Genomic DNA, 25,089 nt, shown 5'->3' on the forward strand with positions numbered 1-25,089 from the left:
TCTCAAATTCTGTAATTTGGAGTCAGAGACCCTGGATTTTATTTCTAGTTCTATAGTAATCCAGTCACTTAGCCTTTCTATAAATATAAGGAGCTCTTTTTCAATTCTTTATCCAATTCTTCTGCATGATTCTCCCCTTTCCTGTGCCCTTTTCTGCTTTGTATACTCCTCCCATGTGAGTTGTCCTTTTTATGTCTTTTATGCCTCCTTCCCCATGGGGACCCCTACTCAAGGCCTCCAGAGTGACCTCTTTGCAATGACTTGTCTCTCATACATATGATCCCCTCCTCCAGCAATGGTGTCTCTCCCACCTGCAGAGTAATATCTGTTTTATCCATCTTCTTCCTTTCACATTTGTCATGCTCTGTGATCCTCCTGTTAAGTTCGCAGTAGGCTCTTTGAAGCTGTTGGGGGAAGGGAGGAAGGTTGGTTGAATCTTGGTTGCTCTTTTTGGGGGCCTCATGATGAGGGTCTGGGTTTGGAGGGTTCTATAATTAAGAATCCTAGGTTCAGGAAATGAGTTTGGGGGACTGTAGGTTAGGGGGACTTAGGAGTGGAAGACCACATTGGTGTTTAAAGGGCCTGAGTTGTGAGGATCTGGTTCTTTGGAAGAAAACTAGGTTCTTGAGATCTATGATTTGGGGTCTATACCTTTGGGGGGATTCATTTTGGGAAAAAAGACAAGCATAACTGATTCTGAGGAGAAAGGGGAGTTAAAGAGATAAATGCAATTGTACAGAGAGACTTGGACAGAAAAATGGAAGCAAGAATCAACCAATAACTGAAGATGAATACAAAAGTATAGTACTGTCCTATAAGAAGAATGTTAAGAGGAATGAAGCATAGAATGAGTTGAGAAGGAATGTGAAAGACAAAAAAAGAGCTATTTTGTGACTAAAAGGAGGATTAAAAACTGGGAAGGAGGGGACAGTTAGGTGGTGCAGTGGATAGAGCACCAGTCCTGGAATCAGGAAGACCTGAGTTCAAATATGACCTCAGACACTTAATAATCTCCTGGCTTTGTGAGCTTGGGCAAATCACTTAACCCCACTGTCCTGCCAAAAAACAATAATTGGTTCTCTGAAAAAGAATGTACATAAAAACTGGAAAGGACTGCTACTCTAAGTGGATAACTATAGAGAATGAGAAGACAGAACCATTTAACCTTTATTTTGCTCTTATTATTTACTTTTGTTTTTCTCTTTCAAGAAAAACAATATTTAGTTGGAAAAGAACAAAACAAAAGATAGTAGGGAGTAGAAATTCAAGTTAAGTGAGATGGTGGAAAGAGAATCCAATTTTTCTTCATAATTTCAAGGCAAGACTTTGTGTCCCATGGTACTAAAAAAAAATCCTAAAAATGAACTGGCAGATAGGACTGCTGATATACTGTGCATGATCTTTGAAAATTGGGAGAATGGTAAAAGTTGCTGCAGAACTGGAAAGTTGCCCCAATTTTCAAAAAAGAGAAGAGGGTGGAATTTGCATACTATAGGACAATGAACTTGATTCTGTTCCTGACAAAATTCTGGAAGATATTCTGAGGACATTTAGAAAGAGAAAATCTCTCAATCTCTCTCTCTCTCTCTCTCTCTCTCTCTCTCTCTCTCTCTCTCTCTCACACACACACACACACACACACAAATGCATGTACAATCAGAATACAACAGGTTCAACAAGAACAGGTCATGACAGACCAAGCCTCATTTCTTTTTCTGACAGAGTAGCTAGTCTGGTAAGAGGAATATTGTAGAAATAACATACTTAAGAAAGCACTCAAAGCATTATTTCATGTGGACTTACTGATAATACAATGAGGGGGATTCAGTATTGGTTGAATGACTAGACTCAAAAACTAATCATTAATGGCTTCTTTTCAGTTTGAAGGGTGATTTGAGAGGTCCATTCTCAGTCCTGCGATATCCAATGGTTTTTCCCCCTAATCAATGCCTTGAAGCCAAAAAAGGCATAGTTATCAAATTTTCAGATGACATGGAACTGAGAGGTATCTCTAATACAGTTGATGAAAAATTTAGGATTCACAAAGGTCTCAACAAGATAGAAAAATTGGTGAATCAAATAAGAAAAAAAGGATAAATGCAATTTCCTACATTTGGGTTTAAAAAGCTAATATCACAGGTTGGGAAGCAGTAACTATATCAGGGTTCCTTGAAAAAGATATGGATGGGAATCTTAGTGGACTTTGTAATCAGTTGGAGTGGACAGTGGACATGGCCTCTCCTATGCTAATATTCTCCTGTCTAAGTAGGAATTGTTTGCCATTTCCTACTCCAACTTGTTTTATAGATGAGGAAACTGAAGAAAACAGGGCTAACTGACTTGCCCAGGGCCACACTGCTAGGCTGGATTTGAATTCAGGCCAGGTCTTCTGCCATCAGGCCTGGTGCTCTATCCACTGTACTACCTACTTGCCCAGGAGGGACATGATAGCTCTCTTCATGGATCTGAAGGATTGTCATGTTAAGAGGTGTTAGAAGTGCTTCTTGACCCTAGGAAGGCAGAATTAGGGATAATGGATGGAAGTTGTAGATAGGTTAATATAGGCTTGACATATGAAAATATTTTTTAACAATTAGAATTGTTCAAAGATAAAATGGCTTCTTCAGGAGGGAAGTTCTCCTTCTCAAAAAGTCTTAAATAGAAGGTGGATGCTTGAGGATGCTGTTTAGATTTATGATAAAATAAGAACCTTTACAATTTGAACTCAATGAGTTTGGAAACCTATATGGGGAAGTTGGGCTCTGAGTTTGTTTGAGGGGCATAGTTTTGAGGGACCATAGGGTTAGAGTTCTGTTCATATTAACCTCCTTATGACATCGTTCCTGTTCCTTCTGTAGCTCTTGAACACTGGCAGTCATTCTGTAGGATTGGAAAGGGGAAGTGAGGGTGGTGGTTTCCCCTAGTCACTACCTCTAGGCATTTACTCCAATATTCATTTGCCACATCAAGATCCATTCCAGTATCTCTCATTTAACACCTGAAATAGCCCCCTTTCCCCATGAACCCTTCCCCATTGGCACCGCTTGGTTTCTGCCTCCTTTTGCTTCTGGGCCTCTTGGGCCCGGCGTTGTTGCTCAGCCTCCATCTTCTCCAGCATGGCCTCTGTGAGAGCAATGTCCCAGGACTTCAAGACATCTGCCACAGCATCCAGGGAGGCTACCTACATGTGGAGAATAGATGAAGGACATCATGAATATACATAAGTGCCTATATATGCCTGAATTAGGGACCCTGTTAAGATAGAGTCCAAAAATTTATTTAGTATTTTATTTTTCCCTGGTTATATATAAAAATAATTTTTATCATTTGTTTTTAAAACTTTGAGTTCCAAATTATCTTCCTTCCTCCCACCCCACACCCTCTCATTGAGAAAGCAAGCAATTTGATATAGGTTATAAATGTGTCATCATGCAAAACATTTCCTTAATAGTTATGTTATGAAAGATAACATAGCTCCCCTTCCCCAAAGAAGATTTAAGAAAAATAAAGTTTAAAAAGTTATGCTTCAATCTGTATTCAAACATTTAGAGATGGCTAACATTCTTCAAAAGTCCTTCAGAGTTGTCTTGCTCACAGTATTGCTAAGAAAAGCTAATATTGCTATTATTTTGTTCATAGCACATTCTACTTTGTATCAGCTCATGTGTTTCCAAGTTTTTCTAAAGAGCATCCTGCTCATCGTTTCTTACAGTCAAATACTTCCAATTCCTTGACACCAGAAAAGAGGTGCTATAAATAACATTGTACATAGGTCCTTTACCTTTTTGTTTTTTCATCTTCTTTTGGAATATAGACATTGCTAGGTCAAAGGATAGGCATAGTTTTATAGCCCTTGAGCAAAAATATTTTTGCCTCTATTTCATAAAGTCTCAAAAAACCCTCCCCAAAACAAAACAACTTGCTAAAATTAGTAAGTCTGATCCACAATGAAAACCTTGGCATGCTTATTCCAGATCCAACACTCTACCATAACATGCATCATTAAAGTCATTAGCATGTATATTGGTGTGGTATTTATATTTATGTTTATATTTGTTATCACTCCAGTAACATTCTATTCTTATATTTCATCATGATGTGGAGTTTCTAAGGTGATGGTAGTAGATCATAAGCCTGGCAAGTTCTACTAAGTAGAAAAGAATTTGAGGGCACTCCAAATGACAAAATGTCTGAGTGTAGGGTTTGTTGTAAGGTGATAAATTCCATGGCCATGGTATCCTAGAACATAAAGAAAATTACACATACATATGTCTTGTTCCTTTCAGCTTATGCAATGATGGAGGCAGAAAGGCAAAAAAGGGGAAAGAACTAAGAATCCCATGTTTAGACCCTTTAAAAATCTTAATTTAACTCTTGGCACTATCAATGTCAACTCCATTTCCAACCCACTGATACTATTGGGAGGACTGAATCACATGAATATCGACATTTTTGCTACAAACGAAGACAAAAAATTTGCAGCTAAATGGAAATGTTGCTCTTAGGTTGTCTTTAGATAACTGGAAAAGTTGGTTTCCTCATGTACCCAAAGGCAATAAGAAAAAGCTTTGTCATCTTTTGTTTCAACATTCCAGCTAAACATAAGCAAAAGAAAAAATAGTACAGAAATTCTGGGAAGAACTTAGTTAAGTTCTCTAAACTAAGTTAATACATATTTGATGATATCAATGTGAAGTATATATACAGAAGGGCAGTGAAAAATATTAGTGAGGATTAAGGAAATAAAGGGGCCAAAATCTTGGAGATTATTGTGTCATGAGTGTATATTGCATGGACTTTTTTTTTTAATTTTTGGTTTTACTTCATTGTCTATATTCTTGTCTATTTGGGGGTTTTCTTGGTAAAAATACTGGAATGGTTTGCCATTTCCTTCTCCAGTTCATTTTTATTTTATTTTATTTTTTAACAGATGAAGGTCTGAGGCAAATAGTAGTTAAATGACTTCCCCAGAGTCACATAGCTAGTAAGTGTCTGAGATCATATTTGAACTCAGGAAGAGGAGTCTTCTTGATTCCAGAGCCAGTACCTATGCACCATACCTCCTAGATACAGATACTTTCTTCAAGAAGAGAGTTAGAAGAAACTGGACTGAAGATGTGGTCATCTTTGTTCCTCATATACAACATTTCATTTCCCATCTCCATGGCTGTAAACTAGCCAATCTCTAACTGGGGTCTCTGAACTATTGTGGTCATACTACTAATTAGAGGGATCTCCCTGACCTCCATCTCCTAGAATCCCTCTTTCTTCAAGATACTGTTCAAGTACTACCTGCAAGAAAGCCTTTTCTGATCCCCACTGCTAGTGCCCCACCTCTCAAACAACTGTGTTTTAATGACTTTGTATTTATTCTCTTTATAGTTATTCTGCATGTACTTTTTTCATATACTTGTTTTTTTTCTCCATTAGAGTGTAAACTTCTTGTGGGGAGAAATTTTTCCATTCATTATATATTAATCCCAGCAACTAAAACAGAGTTTCATAACAAGGTATTTAATAAATGCTTGTCAGGAATTCCCCCCCAAAGATAACAGATAATATTCAGATTTTCTGAGAAAGCAACTGAAAAGACATCAGCAACTTCCATATTGTCATCTCTATAAAATTTTTTATGAGAGTCTATGCACATATTGGGCATATATTCGCCAAGAAGATCATGACATCAGGGAGGTGATGCCATGACAATCACATGAATTGGATTTGAGTGAGAGGATACTATACTAAGTCACCAGCCTCATTTTCTCCTCTGGAGTGATCTATGTCCAGAGACCAGACATGGATCAGGACTGGAAGTGGTCCTGGATGTGAGACAATCAAGGTTAAGCGACTTGTCTGACATTACACAGCTAGTAAGTGTAAGTGTCTGAGGCCAGATTTGAACTTCAGTCTTCGTGCTCTGTCCACTGTGCTGCCTAGTTGTTCATTTACTAGGCATTTCCTTTATGAAGACATGAGAAAAGAATCAATAAGTGTTCTCAGACCACTTTCTACAGCAAATATTTTCACTGTCATGCAACTGACCATGAAAGTATGGAGATTTCATTTAATTTGTTGGAAAAAAAAATTTGACTCAGTAGATCAAAAGCAAATTTTAAGGCTACAAAATACAGTTTCAACAGGGTAGCTAGGTGGCACAGTGGATATAGCACCAGCTCTGGAGTCAGGAGGACCTGAGTTCAAATCCAACCTCAGACTTAATAATTACCTAGCTATGTGACCTTGGGCAAGTCACTTAACAACACTGTCTTTTCAAAAAGAAAAAATGCAGTTCCAATAAAGTGCCTTCTATGATTGTGTTAAAAACATTCAAGATTCCTTGAGATAAGGAATTTGAAAATTAGTATTAAGGTAGTAATATTACCTAAAAGGAGGCATATCCTTAACATATAGGTTTATCAGTGTAATATTATCTGAAAGGAGGCATTTCTGTGATACATATGTTCATCAGTGTAACAATCATTGTGGTATAGTGGTTACAGGTGTATAGTTGCCGTAGAGCATGCAGTTTGGTAGTAGGTATTCATCATCACTGACTACTCCTCCCATTGCCTCTACTCTGGAGATTAAATTAGTCACATTCTGTAATAGCAATTAGCTCATTGTTTAGCATATGGCCAATATGATGGATCTCACTGGTCGACATGGAACCCTTCCTCATTCACTTCACAGAGTTTTGATTAAACAAAAAATTAGTAGTATGACTACTATAGTTCAGAGGCCCCAGTTAGAATACTCCTAACAGTTAGGTAAAGGTTTGACTCTATTGATTTAAATTTGTGTCTTTAGTTAAGTCCTGATCTCTTTTTGGTTGAGACAAAATTCAGGTTACCAGAAAGAAGTGAGGAGAGTATATTACAATGTCAGTTAATAGATAAGAGTTCACTGAGAGCAGAAGTTGGAGAAAGAGCAGACTTTTTTGGGGATTTCCTTCACACTTGGAAGGGATAAATCCAACTGATAGCTTCAGTCATGGGTTCTTAGTGCTATCGTGTGGCTCCTGTTTTGCTGAGGTCCCTTCCTTCCTCTCATCAGTTTGTCTCTTACTCGAGGGCATGACTCAGTTACACCTTCTAACTCAGATTTTAATATTTCCAATTCTCAAACCCCTATTACACTAACAAGACTTGAATTGACTGGCTATCTTTTGAGGAGGCATAAATTGCTAAAGATGTGGGGTGCTGAATTTCTTCTCAGCTCAGGAAGAGATAAAATTATGCTAGTATCAAAGCTGGAAGGTGGAGTTTTATAATACATTTTAAAAAATCTCTGAAGTGGAACTTCAGGAGAGAGAACTAAAGAGAGCTCTCTAGGAGATCAAGGATACTTTCCAAAAAGAAAAATGGTGGTGACCCTGGCCAAGTCACTTATCTCTGTTTGCTTTAATTTCCTCACCTGTAAAATGAGGATAATAATAGCAATACCTCCCAGGGTTGCTGTAAGAATCAAATGAGATACTACTTGTAAAGTACTTTGCAAACCTTGAAATATAAAAATGTTAACTATTATTATTGAAGCAGAATGTTTAGACATTGATAAAAATGTTTCACTGAAGAATATGTCCAAAACACAGGGTGTGGTGTGTTTTCTTCCACAAATTCTTCTCTTTGTAAATGATATCATACTAATTATATCATGTCCCAGAATACTATATGGCCACTCCGATGAGATCAACTGACATTTAAAAGAAATTGGTCTAGCAAGCTACATAGTATAAGCTAAGTGGATGGAGATTGCCTACTTCTCAGATTATGATAGCAATCCAGTAGGGTAGATGTGTCTTGTGTCATGTGTCTTGGATAAACCTTCTATCTAAAACTGCGCTGGACAGTTAAATGGTGTAGTGGATAGAGCAATGGGCTTGGAATCAGGAAGGCTCCTCTTTATGAATTCAAATGTGGTCTCAAATACAAGTTATGTGACCCTGGGAAAGTCACTTAACCCAATTAGTTTCTGTTTCTTCATCTATAAAATGAACTTGAGAAAGAAATGGCAAGGAAATTGCCAAGAAAATCCTGGTCATGAAGAGTCAGAATTGACTGAACAACTACAAAAGAAGACTGGACTTGTCTGCATTTTGCATATTTTCTTTCTTTCTTTTAGAAAGGTTTTATTTATTTTGAGTTTTACACTTTCCCCCCATCTTGCTTCTCTCCCCCCACCTCCCACAGAAGTTGGTTTGTTAGCTTTTACCTCATTCCCATAGTATTGCATAATGTTTTCAATGATCACAAGTTACACCCTGAAACAAAAATTCTTTTCAGCACCAATTTACTCCCAGTTTTTAGATTATACATGTTAAATTTCCCAATGGTACTCTAAATGTGAGATTCTTATCCAATGACCAGTGAGACATATTACAGAATGAATTGAATTATAATAATGTTAAAAGTCTCAATATAAATAAACCCAAAAGATATGAGGAAATTGTAGTGAAATTGAACTTATAGGTCCAAGTTCTCCTTGGAGAAGCATAGAAAGGATTCGATGGAATTGGTTTTACCCTATGTCCAGAGAAACAAGAAACACCATTTTATGGAGTACTTTAGCATCTCACATTGCCTCTTTTCTGAATGGCTATTGTAATCATTTAATTTAATTTAATTCAGCAAAATTTTTATTGATCCTAAGCCTTGCTTCCAGGCTCTACCTTATTCAATTCCATTTTTCCTTTTTTCTAAAAAGAACATTTTATTAATGTTTTTAGAAGAGGCCCTGAAACCCTGATAAGTCCCTCACTTGACTTGACGGGATTTCAGAGTGTAAATTTTTGTTGGAAGGAGCATGATTCATGAATATTATAATCCCTTTTTGAGAAGATAAAAAATTCCTCTGATTGGTCCCCAATGAATGGAATTGCCTAAAAGATGATTGGTTACTGAGATTCAGGAGAAACGGACTGGTCAAAGTAGGTGTCCTTGCTCTGTGATCTATAAAAGCAAGTCATAAAACAGCTTTTACCCATTTTACTTTTTGTGTGTTTTTCTTCCTTGGATTTGTAGACCAGAATGCAGCAAGGAGGAATAGAGGGACCTTCACCCCTTGAAGTAGCAGAAATGGATGACTTGGAAGAGAAGGTGGTAACCAGAATAGGGCTTGCTTAGATGAGCCTGTGATAGGCATTCCTGGATCTCCAACTTCTGAATGCCTTCTATTTTTCTGTTTCCTTTTTTGGGTACAGGTTAAAAGACTACTGACCCTGAGAATGGGCATTTCCAGTCTTAAGGGTTACCTCATGAATAATCTTGATTCATGGACTTGAGCCAGGAGCTGTCCACCCAGAGGAAGATTTCTTTAACAGCATTTATCAGAGGAAGAAGAGTTCTTCCAGTAGGATCACCTAGCAGCTTTGAAGACTAAAATCAGCAAATGGAAGTGGAAATCTGGGCAATGCCAATTGTTATGATATTAACTTATGATATTAGTAACTTGTAATGAGTCACTTAGTATGTTTGAGGTGAAAGGGGAATATTTATTTAGCAGTGTTTAGAAGGGTCTTTTTTTCTGGTGGTAGGAGAGTTGTTTTTTTTTTTAGGTTTTTTTTTTTTTTTGTAAGGCAAATGGGGTTAAGTGGCTTGCCCAAGGCCACACAACTAGGTAATTATTAAGTGTCTGAGACCGGATTTGAACCCAGGTACTCCTGACTCCAAGGCCAGTGCTTTATCTACTATGCCACCTAGCCGCCCTCGGGAAAGTTGTTTTTAATCAGGTTAATGAGCTATTTTGAATTTTTATGTTTCTATATTTGTTCATGAATTACTGTATATCTTTTGTAGTTTATGCATTTTCATCAATGAGTAGAATAAAGCTTGTTACATAGCTCATAGCCTATGCCTATATTGTACACTTAGTGCTTGTGAAGGAATTGGCAATCTGTCATTCTACATTTAGGGAGATCAACTGAAACTTTGTTTTAGAGAATTTCTTAAAATTTTATTCTTGGGGTGGTTACGTGGCACAGTGGACAGAGGATTGGCCCTGGAGTCAGGAGTACGTGAGTTCAAATCTGACCTCAGACACTTAATAATTACTTAGCTGTGTGGCCTTGGGCAAGTCACTCAACCCCATTGCCTTGCAAAAAACCTAAAAAAAATTTATTCTGGGGTAGAAGCAGAAGAAATCAAAGGACAAAACTAATGCTTTGGGGTCATGCCCTCAGGAGTGAACTTGATCTGTATGAAGCCAGAGTCTTGGGAGACATTTTATTCTATCATTTCTCAATGATATTTCTCAATCCTCCCAATTTCAGAATCTCTCTTTGTAACAAAGAATCACAGAATTTTAAGAATTGGAATGGACCTCAGTTGCAATGCAAGTGCAAACTCTAAAGAATCCTGGACTACAATATTACTGACAAATATTTGTCCAACTTTTTCCAGATGAATTCCAATGAGTAGAAACACATTACCTTATGAGGCAATCCATTTTGACTATAAATAGAGAAGTTGTAATTGTTAGGAAGTTTTCCCCAATATCAAGCCTAAATTTGTCCCATTATTCTTTCACTCATTGCTCCTGTTTCTACTTTCTGAGGCAAAATAGAACAAGTCTAATCTCTTTTCCACATGCAAGCATTTCAAATATTTGTGTAACCATATCTGGAAAAGGGTTGGCTGACTACCAAAGTCCCTGGGGTTTGTAGCTCTTCTTAGTCTGAGAAGATGGAACTAACATAAGTTTAACTTATGAGTAGGGAGGTCTGTTGGGGACATTTTGCATACACAACAATAGCCAGAATTTGAGGACTCCTAAGGGAAATAAGAAGAGGTATTAGCTGTCCCATTAGTAGCAAAAGCTGGTGTCTTGTCACACCTGTATTTCCCTTTTTTAAAACCATAAGAGATGACATCTAAATGGACAAGTTGAGAGCATTGTGTGGGAAAATGTATTTTATCTCAGATTTTTTTTTAATCTGAGGTTTGTTTTATCTGAGAGAAACAAGGTAGCAGGGTGGATCCTATCCTGCTCCAGCTTTACTTCCTTTTGTGCTTTACTTAAATTTATTCTAATAAAAATAGATTTGTTGGATTTAACATTATTTCTCATAAACATTTGTAGTCAACACTGCATGTATGTTACTCGGTTCGGTGTTCCTTTGTTTGTGACATGACAATGAAATCAGAGCCAAGAACAAGGAAGGACCTTTCCTAGTGAAGGACTGTATTGGATTCCAATTCATTATTAAAGTTTTGATCTCTACCTGGCAGTATAAGAATCAGACATTTCATTACTTCCTTTCTAAGTGTAGAATTGCTATGAATTAAAAATCTATATTAAAAATCTTCCTTACAGATGGGAGTCAAAATTACATTATGCTCAGTGGCTAGGTGTTACAGTGGATAAAGCACTAGCCTTGGAGTTAGGAGGACCTGAGTTCAAATGTGATCTCAGACAATTAATAATTACCTAACTGTGTGACCTTGGGCAAGTTACTTAACCTTACTGCCTTACAAAAACAAAAACAAAAGAGTTGCATTATAGGAGTTCATCAGGTTCAACATTTTTCCCCTTTTTTCATTTCTCCCAATACTGTCTAAGACCTCTTAATATCAATATTTCCAAGATTTATTCTCATTTTGATTTTTAAAAAATCAATTTATTTTATTTATTATTTAATTTCATAATCCTTATATTTGTTTTATTACTTTAGTTAGAATCTGAATTAAGTCCAATAATATCTAATTTTGAGAATTTTATATTACAAGTATAGGGAATATAAATATTAGTGTATATAAGGGTTTAGTGATAATTAGTGTAGGTATAATACATGGGGGAACTGAGAATGCTATGAAAGTTTTGAAGAACAATATGAGTTAGGGAACAGTAGGATTATTACAGTAGGAAACAGGAACTAGGAAGGGGGTTAGGATAAAACACTATGGAAGAGCCATGTGAATAATCAGAATCATGTGACCATCAAAAGTTGCCAGAAAAAATTGGGAGAAAAGCTACATAATGTTCTATTGGTAGAGATGTGAACTGATCTAATCATTCTGTAAAGCAATTTGGAACTAGTGTCCCCAAATTTCTTAAACTGTCCAGTGATTCCTAAATACCAGGTCTGTATCAAAGAGATCAAAAAAAGGAAAATGACCCATCTGTATATAAATATTTATAGTAGCTTTTTTGTTGTGTCAAAGAACTGGAAACTAATAGGGGAATAGTTGAACATGTTATACAAAGGAATACTGTTATAACAAAGAAGGAGATGATTTCAGAGAAATTTGGGAAGACCTGTATGTACTGAAGTAAAGTGAGTAGAACTGGGAAAACAATTTATGCAGTATTAACAATATTGTAAAGACAAATAACTTTGAAAGACTTAGGGACTCTGATTAACACAATGAACAATCAAAATTCCAGAGAACTCATGATGAAACATGCTACCTACTTCCTGATAATGGGGGGGAAAGGCTCAGAGTGTAGAATGAGACTTTTTTTGGTGGGGAGGGGGAAATGGTCAGTATAGGAGATTGTTTTGTTTGCTATAGATTATAAGTTCCTTGTGCCAAGTGAATGTCTTATTCCCCCCTCCCCACCATATTTGGCAATTAGGTAACATAATGGATGGAGTGTTGAGCATAAACTCAAGAAGACTTGAGTTCAAATTCAGCCTCAGACATTTATTAGCAGTATAATCCTGGACAAGTTCTTTAATCTGTCAACCTCAATTTCCTTAACTAAAAAATGGGATGATATAACATCTATCTCATAGAATTGGTAAAAGGATTAAATGTGATAATATTTATAAAGTACTTCATACAGTGTCTGGTACACAGTAGGTAGTTAATAAATGCCTATTCCCTGCCCTTGTTTGTAGCTTCATTTCTTGGCACAGTGCCAGACTCATAGTAAGTGATTATTATATGCTTCTTTCCTTTCTTCCTTGGCTATATATTTTTTTTTTTTTTGGTAAAATAAGGGTTTGGGAAGTTTTTTTTCCCTTCTCCCTCAGTGGGGACAGTGGGGATTTACAGGGGAGGAGTTGAAGGAAGAGAAGGTAGACTTTCAATGAATGAAAAAAAATTTAGTTAAAATACTCTGTTTTTAAAGAAAAACAAAGCTAAAAGGCAATAGAATCAGGGCTACAGACAAGAGGAAACTGAGGCTGGTACAAGAGGAATTAAAATGAGGGCGGGTATTCTTCAGAAGTCTCAGTCTGGGCTTAGAAAGAAGCCCTGCACCCAAGGGTCACTCCTGGCTCAACTGGGCAGAATTTGTTTATATAGCCACTCAGGGACCTAGCACTGTGTCCAGCCAGGAGGCTGAGCTGTTCAGTCTTCATGTCAACATGGGAAGAAGAGGGTATGGAGACTGACTCTAAGGAGGAGGTGGGGTTAGGGAGGGGTTAGGGAGAAAGGGGTGTGCCCCAGGCTTCAGAATAATAATAGGAAAGACTGGGAATCAAGTTTATGATTTCATAAGGAGAGTAGGTAACTTGATAGGGAAGAAGAAGGAACAAAGGGCATATTCATATCCATACCTGTTCTGGAGTATTTCCATCATCTGCATAGATCCGTGGGTCTGATCCATGCTGCAAAAGCATCTCCACTGCAGCGAGGTGTCCCCCAAAGGCAGCTCTATACAGAGGGGTCCGACTAAAGGCTCCCTGGGAGGGAAGAGACTCCCTAAGGAGGGGTCCCTCAACTTTGCCCCTTTTCCCTCTCATCCAGGCTCCCTAAGCCATGGTTCTTCAACCTCTCTTTTTCCTATCCTTCAGGTCTCTCTAAGTCAAACGGCCTGGATCTTCCTTCTTTCCTTCCTTCCCAAGGACTCCGCAGTTCAGGACTCCCATACCACTGTCAACACCCCATCCTCTGTCTTGTCAACCTAAACTAGGACCCATTGCTTATTTTCTTCCTTTTCTTTCCATACCTTGCAGTTGGGGTGGGCGCCATTCTCTATGAGGAACTTGATGGCAGCAGGATGGCCTCCTCCCGAAGCCTCTGACAGTGGTGTGTTCCCATTTGCATCTGTGCATTCCACCATGGCTACGTGGTTCTTCAGCCTCACTGCTTTCCCCCGGTCATCTTGGCCCACGCCCTCCCGGCTCAGCACGTCCCCTACCTCCACAGAGACCCACAACATGCCCAGTGACACAAATGCAATGACAGGAGAAATCCTATTCAGGGGCCACATGGGACAAGGAGCCATGTAACACAGCTTAAAGACCTTCAGTGACATGCCCCAGGGTTAATGGAGAATGGAGTTGCCATGGGTCATCTGTATAGGCATACTGTCAAGAGTGTGTGTGTGAGGGGACAAGGACAGAGAGGTATGGATGACACACACAGGAGTCAGGTCTGGGGAGACTTGTACAGGGGGGAGCAGGGGACAAGTGCAGAGACAATCCATGTCTGTCTCTATCTGTCCCAGCAGTAAGTACAGTGGAACATTGGGTCCCATATAAGGTGAGGGAAGCTGGTCTGAGGACAGGAGGCCACCCTTAGGTAGCTTTGGAAGACTCCTGAATCTCATGGAGGAGAGTGACACAACCATGGTCATATCCTCTCTGAGCTCTAATCTGAGGTATCCCTTGGAATAAACTGGACAGGAATATAGGAAATAAGTTTCAGCATTTTCCTGACAAGCTCCTGTTGCCAGTCCAAGGACTTGACTTTGTTAAGGTCCTTGATGAATCCTCAGTGACCTCTTGTTGACCATTTTGATCCTATTCTGACACCTGGATGACCCAGCAGTTAATGCTAGCTGACCTCTTGTTCACCTTGCACTGACCCATGGATGAGACCACTCACTTATGCTCTAGAATACTGGCTACTGACCTCCTTCAGTACAGCCTTCATTTCCTCTATGTCTCCTTCAAATGCAGCTTCCAACATGCGCTTCCGACGCCTCTGTTCTTCTAGGCGCTTTTGCCGTTGTTCTTCTTCCTTCTCCCGAGCCTGTCGAGCCTGTTCCTGCTCACGCTTCACCATGGCCAAGAAGGCCTGAGAAACCAAAGTGTGGTTTCCTCTCACCTCTGGGTAATACCAGTCCCCAAAAGTCAACTTCAGGAGAGATGTGGCAGACAGAGTGCAGGTCAATGATCCTTGGTCATGCACCATCTCTCCCTGTTACAAAGGCCACTCTGGACCAGCTGCCCAATATCAAGCTACCTGACACCCCCAGGCATCTAGGATTTTGGAGTCCTACCTCCTTCTGTAGCTGGTCCATCAAAGCTGTGTAGTCTTGCTTCTCTTTTATTCGACGGGCTCGTTCCTTCCTTGCTAGATGCTTCCTGTAGGCACACTGAATGATGATTGCTGCTTGATCTTCCTTGGAAGGCTCTGTCATGGAGGTGAGGAAGAAATGAGAACCGAAAGAAGAGGATATGTGTGTGTAAACACATATTATACACATTCACATTGAGGATGTATGCACACACATCCCCCCCCCCCCCAAATCACTAGTCTCTCCTCTCCAGGTTAGGAATCAAAACAAGCTTTCTCAGAGTCATACCAAACTCAACAAATCTAAAACTGAACTCATTAACTTTTCCCAAACCTTCCCTTTCAAAATTCCCTATTTCTATTGAAGGCAACTTCATCTTTCCAATCACCCAATTTTATAACCTTTGAATTATTTTAGATTCCTGACTTTCTTTTATTCTTATATTTAATCAGTTTGAAAAATCTTGCCATTTCTACGTTCAAAACATCTCTCCAGTTCAAACCCTTTTTTCTGCTCACACACTACCACCTTAGTTCAGAACCTGGTCACCTCTTGCCCACATCAGACACTTGACACTTTAGGAACTGTATGATAATAGGCAAGTCACTTAACTCTTAGTAGCTGTGTGAACTTGGCCAAGTCATTTCACCCTGATTGTCTCGAATTCAGGACCATCTTGAGTCATCCCAATTTATATCTGACTACTGGATTCAGAGGGCTCTGAGAAAGTGAGGGTGGTGAATTAGCACAGCATCCATCACTCAAATTTATTCATGTGGTTGTCATGGCATCATCTCCCTGATGTCATGGTCTTCTTTAAGAATGAAGGACAAACATATAACATATAAGATGTGACCATGTGACTCCTCTCAGCAACTTCCTATTGCTTCTAATTTTTGTTTAGCTTTTTAAAGTCCTTTTTGACCTAGTCCTCACCTATCTTTTCCAGCCACACTAGACATTTCTTGCCCCCTACATGCAGTAATCCATTCAAAATGACCTTCTTCATACAGAGCCCATTTCCTATTTTCAGGCTCTGGATTTACCCTTCCCCATTCAATCCCTCCCCCCTCCTCCTTCCATGATTGAAATACATTCCTTTTTCTTCCTCAGCCTCAGTGTCCTGTCAGGCACCATCTTCTGCATGAGGCCATTGCTGACTCCAACTGCTAATACCCTCCCTCCAAAACTGCCTTATATTTGTCTATTTTGTATATAATTATATTTATTTACCGTATATGTTCAGATTCATTTTATGATTATTCTCTATATTATCTATGTCATCATGTACAGATATAGTTATTCATTTTATGTTTATCCTCTATAGTTATTTATGTCATCAGAATATATACTTTTCTGGTGAGTGGGTACTTTCATTCTCCTTAGTCATGCTGACTCATCCTGAGACTGCTCTCAGGGCTGGAGGCCACCTGTATTCCCAGAGGCCCACCTCTCTTTCCCAGGTGGGTGGTGCCTCAGAAAGAGATAAAACTATCACCTCACCCCTGGCTGCCTCAGGTTCCTCTACTAATTCCTCAAACTAATATTTGTACAGTGCTTACTTAGCAAACTTCTGGGTGCATAGTAGGCACTTAATAAAGGATTGCTTCCTTTCTTCTTTCCCAAGGGCAGCCTCCATTTCCTAGAAGGACCCAGGCCAGCCAGTCAGTCCTCATTCTCCTCCAGCCCTGTCCCTAAGTGGACTTTAAAACCATGTCCCTAATGGACACTTCCCTTCTCCTACTTTCTTTCTTTTTTCTTTTTTGTTTTTTGCAAGGTTATGGGGTTACATGACTTGCCCAAGTTAGTAAGTATCAGTGTTTGAGGTCACATTTGAACTCAGATCTTCCTGACTCCAGGGTGGGTGCTCTATCCTTTGAATTACCTAGCTGCCCCCACCCCCACTTTTAAATTTCCTTTTGTGTATTATCTTCCCCCAAGAGAATAGAAGCACCTCCAAGGCAGAGAAGATTTTTTTTATAAGAGGGCAGAGAGAAATATTGTAATTTTCCCTCCTTTTTCTGTATTTAGAGATAAATGTTATAATCCTTTTCTTTTTCTGATTTGTTACAATTCTTTCTTACAAGCAAATTCCTACAAGGAATAGGTATTCTGTTAAAATAGTTCATCTTTTGAAGCTGTTAAACCTTCCTATTTTGGAAACTAGCATCTCCAGGTTATCTCACCAGGCTTTCCTGGTCATACACCATAAATTCCTCAAGGCTACCTAGTGTAAACAAAGACCCTAACTCTCAGTTAACACTGAGTTAACGTCAAGGAACTATAATTTCTTAACCAAATCTATATAATTTTTAATTCTCCAGACACACCCAAGAACATAATCTTATGCCACTCTTCAGTCCCTCCTGGTGCCACCCCAAATCTCCCCTAACTCCTCTCTGCACAGCAGGTGGGCTACACTCCCTTTGAAAGTTTTGCTCACCCTCTCCCAACTGCTGAATTCAGTTGATCTTAGGTAATCTCTCTGTTTACTTAGAGCTGTATTCTCTTCTTCTTCCCTCCCCCTTTCTGTCTTCTTTACTGTCCTGGATATTCTCACCAACCCATCTTGTAGCTATTTCTTCTTTGTTTAAACTTTACAAATTCTTAAAACCAACTCATTCTCTTTACCTTGCCACTATTCCTAAAGAACTCAGTGAAGTAACTTGTAACTGTTTGCACTAACCTATGAATTAAAATTTATGTCTTTTCTGACCCTCCTAAATCAGAGAAACTTATGATTTCTTCACTGATAAACAAACTCCCACCAAACTTGCAAGCCCTCTCCCGGAGCAATTCTCCCTGCTACCTTCCCTCCTCCCTTCCTTCCTCCCTTCCTCCCTTCCTCCCTTCCTTCCTTCCTTCCTTCCTTCCTTCCTTCCTTCCTTCCTTCCTTCCTTCCTTCCTTCCTTCCTTCCCTTCCCTTCCCTTCCCTTCCCTTCCCTTCCCTTCCCTTCCCTCTTCCTTCCTTCTTGAATAATTTCATCCCCTGTCCATTGCTGTTCTTCACACTTTTCCCGGGCTGGCTCAATATTATCAAGCAGCTTCCCTGGACATTTTATAAAAAAGGCATGGTCAGTTAATGGTTTCACTGGTATTTATTAAGTTCCTACCATGTATGAAGCCCTGTGCTACATATTTTACAAATATTATCTCAGGCTCAGAGGGATGTCACTAAATTAAGGAGGTCTAAGAAAGGCTTCTTGTAGAAGATGGGGCTTTAATTGAGACTGAAAGGAAGCCAGAGAAGGCAGGAGGTAAAATAGAAGTGAGAGAGTGTATTCCAGGAATGCAGGACAGCCAATGAAAATGCTTGGGAGTCGGGAGTCAGTCAGTCATGTGCAAGGAGAGTCATTAGGTCAGTGGAGGAGATTAAGGTGTAGAAGTTGGGAAAAGTAGGAAAAGTTATGAAGGGCTTTAAGAACCAAACACAAAAAATTTTATATTTGATCTCAGAAGTAATAAGGTGCTACAAGAGTTGAATAGGGAGATGATATGGTCAGATTTGCACTCTAGACAATTTGATAGCTGAATGGACTATATATTATTGTAATCCTGGAATCAGAAGGACCTGAGTTCAAATATGGGTTCAGATACTTGCTGGCTGTGGGATCCTGGACAAGTCACTTTATCTGTTTGCTTCAGTTTCCTCATCTGTAAAACGGGAAAGTAATAGCAACTGCCTTCCAGGGCATGAAGGTTACATGAGATGTGCATCACTTGGCATAGTTAGTACAGAGCAAGCACCATGGTAATGTTGACTGTGTCTTGGAGGAAAGACAGACTAGAGTCAGGGAGACCAATCAACAAGCTTCTGCAACAGTCCAGTGGGGAGGCCAAGAGGCCACCTCAAAGAACCCTAGATGGAGGAAAGATGTTAATTTAAAAAGACAAGATCTCCCATTGCATTTTTTTTGTACTCAAGGCAATGGGGTCAAGCAGCTTGCCCAAGGCCACACAGCTAGGTAATTATTGTCTGAGGCTGGATTTGAACTCAGGTCCTCCTGATTCCAGGGTCAGTGCTCTATCCACCATGCCACCTAGCTGCCCCCTGCATTTTGGGTCACAGCTGGTCCTCCTGACCTCTGTCTTGCCATCAGACTTGAATGACTCTACCACATTCAAATCCAATTTATGGGCAAGTCAAGATGCCACCTTCATGATGTCATTGGTTCTCTTATAAGAGAACCAGGTTGCTGGTGGTGTGCCAGAGGAGAGAAGGGAACATTTAGAAGAGGACATGATGCAGGCAGAAAGACAGGACTTGACAACTGACTGGGGATGGGGTTGGAGGGCTGGGAGAGTGAGAATTGAACATGATACCTTGGTTGTGAACCAGTGGTATTCAAGTGATAGAGAAATTAAGAAGAGGTGAGGGTTTGAGGGGAATGATCCCTTGGCTGTAAACCAGTGATATTCAAGTGATAGAGAAATTAAGGAGAGGTGAGAGTTTGAGGGGAACGCTGTTTAGTTTTGAACATGTTAAATTGAAGATGTCTTATGGGACATCAAGTATAAGATGGACAGTTGGAGATGGGAAAATGGAGCAGGAGAGAGTGGTTAGAGCTGGACCAAAAGATCTGAGAGTCCTCGGCATTGAGGTGATAATTGCAACATGGGAGTTGATAAAAATCATTATGTGAAATAATATAGAAGGAAAAGAGAAGGGGCCCAGGATAGAGCCTCAGGGAACCCTATGATCAATGCTTTTTATTAAGTGACCCATAGTGTTATTTCCCCTCTTATGGTAGGAATAATATTCTAAGGTCCTACTCTATTCAGGCTAGGCTAGTTTCTCTTTCTTTTAAAAATTTTTTTTATGTATTTTTAATTTAAATACAAAAAGACAAAAAAAATTTCCATGAATATTGCACAGTATAAAAAGAGGATTCAGTATGAAACCATGAATCTCCATTTCACAGTTTACTTTTTAAAAAATGGAATAAATGCTACACTACACTTTCAGAATTACCCTGCTTCTTTTTGAGCTTTTTTTTTGGGGGGGTTCTCTTCTGTGAACCTTCCTCCCTATTCCACACTAGAAAAGACTACCATTTTTGGACACAGATATGTGTTTTAAACCAGCAAGGTCAACACAGAGGCAAGGAAGGTGCAACCAAATTAACTGATGCAGTATGCTTGCCTAGATCCTTAGCCTGCATTGGCTAAACTAAGTAAACTTCCTGTTGTTAATTGTTAGATGGTCTACAAATGTCTCAGGTTATTCCAATTGTCATAACTGAAGCCTAGATCAGCCTGGGACAGGCTCAGTCTTCAACACATGCTAAATGGAGAGGGAAGAAGTGATAGGAGATGTCAATGCTGCGGGTAGGGTAGAAGGCGAAAAGTGAATATAATCTATATAGTGCCTACTTTGTGCCAGGTCCTTTGCTATCTTTTTTTAAACAAATTTAATAAATTTAACAAATATCATCTCATTTGAGCCTTATAACAACACGGGTAAGTGATCATTATCTCTATTTTACAGATGAGGAAACCAAGGCAAACATTAAATGATTTGTTTGGGGTCACACAGGTAGTATGTGCCTGAAGCTGACTTTGAACAGGTTCCAGGCTGGTATTTGCTGTATTACTAGTTGCTTCTGAGTAGAGAGGAAAAGATTAAAAAGGGATTGTGAGAGAGGGATAGCTTGGCAATATATACTATGGATCCTAGGATCCCAGAGCTAAGTGGTCATTTCTGTCTCCCACCAGAAGAGGGAGACTACATATAAAGACACACACACACACACACACACACACACACACACACACACACAAACATAGAAGACTGAGTTTCAGATCCAAGGCACTTCCACATCCCTTTTCCTGAGTCTGCCTTTACTAAATTTCCATTTACCTCACCTAAACTGGGCTCCCCTGTCCAGGAAGGAGACACACATAGCCTTGCATTCAGGAATTCCTCACTCTAAGGGTAAACACTCAGCCTAACAGCACAGGAGCCTTCGTGGTACTCTAGCAGATTTGCGATAACTCTATTCCTGTTCTTACCTTTGGGTCCAGTGGGTTGAATTGGAATAGAAGGCACTGGTTGAACTGTTGTTGGCTTTGCAGGAGTTTTACCTGTGGTGGACTTCTCTGGTTTGAGGAAGATAGTTGTTAGTAATAGGAATGGGAAGTATGGCCCCCAGTGCCCCACCCCAAGAGTCACAGTCATGTTTATGGGGCTCTTAAGTGGTTCCCAGCGTCTGCCTTTAATGGGGTCCCCCTGTACTCAACAGCCTTAACAAGTCAACTCCATATGCACCAATATTAACAGCAAAACCCCACATAACATCATTAATTAGTAAATGTCATAGCACTTCTCCATTAAAGGGATTCCTCATCAGGGAAAGATTCAATAATTCCACTAAACAAATGTTTATTAAGCACCTACTATGTTTAATAGTAAGTAACAGGAACTCTCTGCTGGGAATTAGAGATATAAAGATGAAAAAGCAAAAAGTTACTGCCTTTAAGTAACTTATCTTCTAATGAAAGAGCACATGGACATAGCTAAGTATGATATAAGGCTAAGGTATGTCTAGAGTCAAAGAAGAGATCCAGAAAAAGTAACATGAAACTTAGGAGGGAAGACCACTTGGGGTGTGGGGAAGCTGAAGAACCAAGAGTAGCTGAAGTCTGTTTGGCAGAGGAGGGTGGTGTTGGGAGGGGTGTTAAGAATGAGGTTGATGGGGGCAGCTAGGTGGCACTGGCCCTGGATCAGGAAGACCTGGGATCAAATCCAACCTCAGATACTTAATAATTGCCTAGCTGTGTGACCTTGGTTGAGTCACTTAACTCCATTGTCTTAAATAAATAAAAAAGAATGAGGGTGAGGAATAACTTGCAGTTCAGCTTGGCTACTACATCAGTTGTATGAAAGGGTACTAGTGGGAGATGTGTTAGGAAAAGTCATTTGAAGAGATGAGAGAGGGAGTTGTCAAAGGTTTTTGAATAAAAGAGTTACTTAGGCACTCTAACTACTAAATATATTACCAGGATAGTAATATAAAGCATAGACTAAAAGGAAAGAAACTGGAAGTGCAGATATGAAATATCTGTTATTGGATAAATTTTGTTTTCTGATTTAAAGGCTTTCTATAGTCAATCAATCAAAATTTATTATTACCATTCTAGGTACTAGGCAGAGCACTAAGGATATACAATAAATAGGGAATCATTGATAGAGGTAAAGCACTAGAATTAAGAGGAATTTGGAAAGATATCCTATAGAAAAGTGGGACTTTAGTGGAGACTTAAAGAATCCAGGAGGTCAGTAGTTGGAGTGGAGAAGGGAGAATGTTCCAGGAACAAGGGACAGTCAGAAAAAAATTTACAGCATTCAAGGATGGACTGTCTTGTTCATGGAATAGCCAGGAGGCCAGGTACACTGGATCAAAGAGTACATGCCAGGGAGCAGGGCAGGTTATGAAAGACTTTGAATGCCAAACAGCTTTCTTCTTTGTTATTGGAGGGAATAAGCCAATGGAGTTTACAGAATAGAGGGATAACACATTTGGATCTATGCTTTAGGAAAACCACTTTAGTGTCTGGACTGTAGTTGAGAGATTTGAGGCAGATTGATCCACCACCAGCTATTAATCAAGGTGTGAAGTGATGAAGGCCTGCACCAGGATGGGAACGGTGTTAGAAGGCAGAGGGGTGTATTTGAGAGATTTTGTAAAGAAAGCTCGGAAATGAGGGGTGGGGTGATAGTGGGGAATTCAAGATGACTCCTAGGGGAGACTTAGATTCAAGCCCTGCCTCACTTCCTAGCCCTATGATCTTGTACATATCAGTCGGCCTCTCTGGCCTCAGTTTCTCATCATCAGGAGATGAAAATATATCTGTTACTTCAGAGGGTTGTTTAATGCTAAAGTCTTAGAGTGTTACATTTGTCAGTCACTGTGATTACTGTTGATGAGGGCCTGAACTAGGCCCTGAATCTGAATGGGAAAAGGGGATAGATTTAAGAGATGTTGTAGAGATATAACCAATTAGAACTGATTGCTGACTGCATATGGAGGATAAGGAAGTGCAAAGGGTCACAAGAGCATAGGTTTAGAGCCGGGAGAAACTTGTTTATCTAGACCAACCCCCCCATTTTACAGATGAGGAGACTGAGGCAAACAGAACTAAGGGACTTGCTCAGGGTCACACAATTAATAAGTGACAAGAGCCAGAATTTAGAACCAGACTCCGAATCTAGCACCCTACACCAACCACACTCCAGCTCCAAATTATGTTTCAATTCCAGTCTGGGGAAAATTTGGACATGTCTGGGCCACTGGCCAAGAACCCAGACTCAGCCTTGACTTCCAAGAGCTAGTCCATCTCCCTCTGAAGAGGTAGCCTTGGCTTCTTCCCATAAAGCATAAAGAGGAAACTGAAGCCCAGAAAAGATCAGTGATTCACTGGGCCACCAAGTAAACTAGGGGCATGGGAAGGGGGTTGGGTTAGGGGACTCACGATAGAAGTAGCTTCAGTGCCCACTGGCACTAGACTGGGAGGTGAGGCAGCACCTATGGTTTCCCTCTCCTTCTTATGCCCATACTACAGTCACAACTACTTTCTCCAACACTCTGCTTGTCCTGCCAAGCACACCCCTCCCCCCCAGGGCTCCTCTTCTTGCCTCTTCTCAGGACCAATGCCGAGAGGGAAGAAAGGGAGGGGAGGGTGTGGAATCAGGGAGGGGGGAGGGGTCTGGGAGGCCAAACCTGAAGGGCCGGTAGGTTGGGGAGTTTATTGAGCTCTGGGCGTTGGTATGACTCACCCAAAACAGACTGGTGGGAAGAAATGAGGAAGGGGAGGATTGAGGTTTTACTGTTAGAGCCCTCACCCATACCCCTTCTTTAGAACTATTTGTTTCTCCTGGGCCCCACCCAATTATACCCCTTAGCCCCCTCTCTCCTATTTTTCTCCTCTCCTTAGGACCAGTCTCTATTGGGTCTTTTTATATACTTATGTACTTTACATACCCATGTACTTTAGCTTATGTTTTGGTTAAAGTTGTCCCCTTTCCACACTCACAAAAGCAAGGAAATCTTGAGCCTGTGTGAAATATCTTATCAAGTGATGGAGTGGTGAGGGAAGGGGGGAGAAAGAAGGAATTGCTGAAGCTGGTACAGGAGTCAGCACTTTTGGCATCCTAGGGTTTTCTCCTTGGATTTCCTGACTGCAAGATAAAGCTCACACTCATATATTTGGCATTCAAGGCCCTTCATAATCTGGATGGTCTGGTTTTATCTGCTCTTGTTCCAACTCTACATACTGCATGATTTCCCATTCCTAGATTCTCAGACCAAGAAGGGACCTCTGAAGTCTAATCTAATCCAACCCATAGATGAGTGGGAGTTCCTTCTGCAATATTCCCAGCAAGCAGTCATTCAGTATCTGACATCTTGCCTGAATCTGCCTCCCTTGAGCTTCCAGCCTTTGCTCCTCATTCTGCCCTCTTAGACCAACCTCTTCTACCTTGAAACTCTTTTAAAACTTGAGGGCAATGTTTACACTTTACCTCAGCTGGCTGCTCACAGCTCTCAAACACATCTTGCACTTTTGGGACTTCCAAACATTTGCTCACTCAAGTGCCCTCCACTAACCCCAAGTCTATTGGTCATTATAGGTTGTCTATAGGCTCAGGTTCCCTCAGTGATCAGCAGTTCTCTCAGTTTCTTTATCTCTCACGACTGTCCTAGTCTATACAGATCCCTCCCTTCCTATTTGTTGCATTGCTCTGAACCCATGGAGCTCAAAGTGTATCTCCATCTGTCTCACTACTCATTTAATACTGCGCATGTGCCTCCTGGTACTGTTAGTAATCTTTTGTTGTATATGTCCAGAGGGATCATGGTATAAAAGAAAAAAGCCCTGAAAGTGGAATCATGAGTGGCCTGG

General features: G+C 40.0%; 1 protein-coding gene and 1 long non-coding RNA gene across 5 annotated transcripts in view; one reads left to right on the plus strand and one right to left on the minus strand.

The window, feature by feature from the left end:
• The window catches only part of LOC141500184 (uncharacterized), a 34,495-nt gene extending 24,918 nt beyond the window's left edge, over positions 1-9,577 (plus strand). Inside the window, exon 3 of the long non-coding RNA XR_012471882.1 lies at positions 9,021-9,577. This is a non-coding gene — a long non-coding RNA (uncharacterized LOC141500184). The remainder of the gene's footprint in view (positions 1-9,020) is intronic.
• The window catches only part of IQANK1 (IQ motif and ankyrin repeat containing 1), a 55,304-nt gene that overhangs the window by 21,823 nt on the left and 8,392 nt on the right, over positions 1-25,089 (minus strand). For 2 of the 4 annotated variants that reach the window (XM_074203172.1, XM_074203173.1), the window contains exons 3-10: positions 21,202-21,288; positions 15,172-15,305; positions 14,802-14,966; positions 13,894-14,085; positions 13,502-13,627; positions 3,042-3,181; positions 2,826-2,880; positions 312-404 (exon numbers count right to left, since the gene is read on the minus strand). In XM_074203172.1, the coding sequence (XP_074059273.1) occupies positions 312-404; positions 2,826-2,880; positions 3,042-3,181; positions 13,502-13,627; positions 13,894-14,085; positions 14,802-14,966; positions 15,172-15,305; positions 21,202-21,288 (992 nt within the window). Of the gene's footprint in view, positions 1-311; positions 405-2,825; positions 2,881-3,041; positions 3,182-13,501; positions 13,628-13,893; positions 14,086-14,801; positions 14,967-15,171; positions 15,306-15,801; positions 15,937-21,201; positions 21,289-25,089 lie in introns of those variants that run through there. The other 2 variants (XM_074203174.1, XM_074203175.1) reach the window with 2 other exon arrangements.

The sequence above is a fragment of the Macrotis lagotis genome, chromosome X (genome assembly GCF_037893015.1).
Source record: "Macrotis lagotis isolate mMagLag1 chromosome X, bilby.v1.9.chrom.fasta, whole genome shotgun sequence".
NCBI classification, from domain to species: Eukaryota; Metazoa; Chordata; class Mammalia; order Peramelemorphia; family Peramelidae; genus Macrotis; species Macrotis lagotis.